Raw genomic sequence first — 4,180 nt, forward strand, 5'->3', positions numbered from 1 at the left:
TGCCAAATACACACGATTTCTGTGGCGCGAGGCAGAGGGTCGAGCGCTTACCTTCGCCTTTAGAGTCGTGGTGTTCGGCATCACGGCAAGTCCATTTTTGTTACAACAAGTGTTAAATTATCATTTCAAAGGGGAAGGTAGGCCAGATTTGGTGAAGTCTTTTTATGTGGATAATTATCTGGCCACTTTCGAAAATCTAGAGAGCATGAGGCAAGAGCATGAGTCTGTCAATAAAATCTCAAAAGGGGCGGGTATGCCTTTAGAAGGGTAGGCGTCCAATCACTTGACCTTCGATAGCGAAAAACAGTGGAGAGAGCCTGTGAGTGTGAACGTGCTTGGGCTGCGATGGGCCCGGGACGTAGACAGATTGTGTGTGAAAAAAAGCAAGAGAATCTGTGAGTTGGGGGAGGGATGGGTGCCTACGAAGCGTAGGGTACTTTCCCTGTTGGTCTCAATTTACGATCTGATAGGTTTGATGAGCCCATTATTTGTAAGAGGAAAACTTTTCCTCCAACAACTATGGGAGGATGACGTGGGTTGGGATTATGTGTTAAAAGGAGAAAAAGCTAGAGAAGCGAGTGAGTTGTTGAGTGATTTGAAAGCGGTGAGCGAAATCACTTTTCCAAGAACGATAGGTAGGAAAGGTTTAGAACTCCATGTATTCACCGATGCCAGCAGTAAGGCATACAGCGCAGTGGCATATACCAGGGACGACTGCAATCAGGTAAGCCTAATAACTAGTAAAATGAGGATCACTCCGAAGTGAATGAACAAATTGACAATTCCCAAGCTAGAACTGCTAGCATTGTTGCTAGGCAGCAGATTAGCAAAGACCCTCAAAGAGCTGATAGAGCCACGAGAGATAGTCATGTGGACTGACAGTAAGGTCACGTTGGCATGGGTAGCATCTCCCGAGCCCAAGGACCACATGAACATCTTTATATCTAACCGAGTGGCGGATATTGTTTTTCTTCAGCAGGTTTGTCGATTCAGTTTGATCCATGTCCCCAGTAAACAGAACATTGCTGATGTCCTGTCCAGAGGTGCAACGACGCAACAACTGCTAGATAACTCCCTTTGGAGGAACGGTCCAGAATTCCTCAGGACCACGGGAAAGCCTGTTCCTTGCAAGGAGGAAGATCCAACCCATGAAATCACTACAGTAGCGGCGGTGCAAGAACTGAGGGAGAAAATGAGTCCTGCCCCCAAGGAGAGATATGGGAAATTCTACAAAGGGAAGTAGAATTCCAAGTCTTGTTGAGAGTTGTTAGAGTAATCAAAAGGTTTACAAAAATAGAACGGCATCCATTCAGTATTGTTGTCCAACTAGAGCAAAAACATTATTTGCCTATAGTTCATGCTTACTTAGAGGGCGGAGTCAGACCCCCTCGTGAAGTTGCTAATTTTGTCAGACAATTGAATCTAGTATTAATAGATAGTCTTATTTGTACTAGGGGACGAGTGTTCCAAGTAGAGGAAACTAATCAGTTAATTCTCTTGCCAGCCAAAGGGCATTTAGTCAGGATTTATTTAAGATGTTTACACTGTTTGCACTTGCATTGTGGGGTGAATACACTAATGGGTATCTTTCGACAGAAATGCTGGGCGGCGGGTCTACGTTCCATTGCGAAGCGGACCGTGCGACAATGTCCAGAATGTATGCTAGCCTTCCAGCCTCTGTTGATACAGCCACCACCACCCCCTCTACCGAAGGAGAGGACCACCCTCACAAAACCCTTTACAGCAGTCGGAGTGGACCACACAGCGGCCATACGGACTGAAACGTGGCCAGGCTACATACTGATCGTGACCTGCATGGCCAGCAGGGCCGTGTACCTCGATTTCTGTCCCTCTTTGGAAGCGGAAGAATTCGTATTAGCCCTAAGACGATTTTGCGCCACCCACGGTGCCCCGCAGTTCATCATGTCTGATAACCATCAAACTTTCAAAACTGCCAGCCACCTCCTTCAGGGACTCTATGAAGAAGATGAAGTCCAGCAGTTCCTGAGGAGAACAGGCATAAAGTGGTGATTTCAGACGCCCCGTGCACCTTGGAAAAGTGGGTTCTTCGAGCGCCTGATCGGGGTAACGAAACGGACCCTCCAGATAGCCCTCGGGAAGAAGTACCTACCGGACGCCCACGTACTAACCCTTGTGAAAGAAGCAGAGGCAGTGGTGAATAATCGGCCGCTTATGTACAGCAGCGACAAGTGCGAGGATGAAGTCCTCACCCCCTCCCATTTGCTAAGAGGACACCCAGTCCACCTCATGGCACAGATCTTGCTGGACGACCACCTCAATGCGACCTTCACCTCCCGGAGGCTACGTGATCGCTACCTAAAACTGACAGACTCTTTGAAAGCCTTCCGAGAGAGGTGGAGAAGGGAATATTTGAGTGCCTTGAGAGCCCAGCACGACTGTCGGTCTGGGGAACCCTCCAAGCTGCACCCTGGAGACGTCGTGCTGGTAAAACAAGAAAATAAAAAAAGAGCTACGTGGCCTCTTGGACGTGTTGTGGAGACGTATCCTGACGACGACGGAGTCGTGCGTTCGGCCAAAGTGTTGTTCGAGGGTGTCGAGTCACTGCGAGCTGTCAGCCACCTGGTTCCCCTGGAAATTGCCCCCTCTGAGGATGATGGTGGAGAAGAAGACGACGACGACGACGGAGAAGAGGGCGCGTACAGTTCGACAGCAGGAATGCCAGGGATCGTTGAGACGTCTATGGACAACCAGGAAATGGCTCCGGCTACGAAAACTCAACAACTAGCCACAAGAACCTTTGACAACGACGCTAATGGTGAGAACAATGCAGTTAGTGAGAGAAGTGAAAGTGAAACAGAATCGAAGTAGACGGACGCACAAGGACGTTCTGCACGCCCATTGAGAAGGGCTGCCGCGAAGCAGTGAGAACTGATGGACCGTCTGCTATGGAGTGACGATATATAATGTGTAGCTGCAAACAGTGAGTGAAAAAGAGAGTGCCCTATCTGGTAGGTAGGGAGGGTGGAATGAAGAGATTGTAGGTGTGCATGAATCCACAGAAGTTGGAAGTGCGTCGGGTGTGGGGAACGGGGACGGGATGGTCTCTCGTACTTACAAACCGAGCGTTGTACAGAGCCAGGCCCCTCCCTCTTGTTCCCCCTAAAGTAATAGCCTACGTGTGGCAGTGTGAGAAGAGTGATTCGATTAATTTGATTAAGGGCAGATTGCCTTATGATCGAATCGTTGTATGTATTATATGTCTGAATACATTTCTATTGCTATTCTTGTATGTATAAGCATAAAATGATGATTGTATTAGGCCCATTGCCTACTTGCCTTTCCATTTGAATCGTTGTATGTATTATATGTCTGAATACATTTCTATTGCTATTCTTGTATGTATATGCATGAAATGATGATTGTATTAGGCCCATTGCCTACTTGCCTTTCCATTTGAATTGTTGTATGTATTATATGTCTGAATACATTTCTATTGCTATTCTTGTGTATATATGCATGAAATGATGATTGTCTTAGGCCCATTGCCTACTTGCCTTTCCGTTTGGACTGTTGTATGTATCCTCTGTCTGGGTACATTTTTTTATTATTTTTTGTGTACACCTGTAAGAGTTAATTGCCCCGGGGTAACATTGCTGTATGCTGTACATTGTGTATGCTCTATTAGAGTCGTTGTGGAGCGCTACGCAACGAGCCTAACAGAGTCTTGGAATAGTTACTCCCCCCCCCCCAACCCCGGAGTCCAGTCTTGCCTAATTGACCAACGTTTCACCACCCCTTTATTTCGGGTGTGGAGGATGTCGGGAATTTCGAACTGATCATTCGAAAGTCCCGCCATTTAACTCCACAAACGTTACGTTAAATTGATGGAAGGCTGGAAGATCTCGCGGGCGTTGAGACGAATGACTATGGTCTAATACGCGACGGTATTAGGGCCTAAAACTTAACCACCTGGTAGGGAAGGAGCGGGTGTTAAAGAAATTGAGTATTTGTAATTTATGATTCATGAATGTAACGTCATTTTACTATACCACGATGAAAATGTCTTATGTATATGTTTAGAGCCAAGGACTCCCTAAGCTGGTGGATTACGGCAAATTATGGCCTTCAGCCGAATCATTAAACCCCCACTTGTATTTAAAATAAGACTTTAACAGTTTCTCAGTCTTGTGGAAAATAA

At 46.7% G+C, this 4,180-nt stretch overlaps 1 protein-coding gene across 1 annotated transcript; it reads left to right on the forward strand.

The window, feature by feature from the left end:
* Positions 1–1,578: 1,578 nt before the first annotated feature.
* LOC137637206 (uncharacterized) lies at positions 1,579–2,031 on the forward strand. The gene has a single exon (XM_068369469.1). The coding sequence runs from the start codon at positions 1,579–1,581 to the stop codon at positions 2,029–2,031; it is 453 nt and encodes a 150-aa protein (XP_068225570.1).
* The last annotated feature ends 2,149 nt before the right edge of the window (positions 2,032–4,180 follow it).

The sequence above is a fragment of the Palaemon carinicauda genome, unplaced genomic scaffold, assembly GCF_036898095.1.
Source record: "Palaemon carinicauda isolate YSFRI2023 unplaced genomic scaffold, ASM3689809v2 scaffold58, whole genome shotgun sequence".
NCBI classification, from domain to species: Eukaryota; Metazoa; Arthropoda; class Malacostraca; order Decapoda; family Palaemonidae; genus Palaemon; species Palaemon carinicauda.

What these genes read in the sequence shown, in the direction of transcription:
- LOC137637206 (XM_068369469.1), top strand. Translation starts at nt 1,579, where the DNA reads ATGGGTATCTTTCGACAGAAATGCTGGGCGGCGGGTCTACGTTCCATT.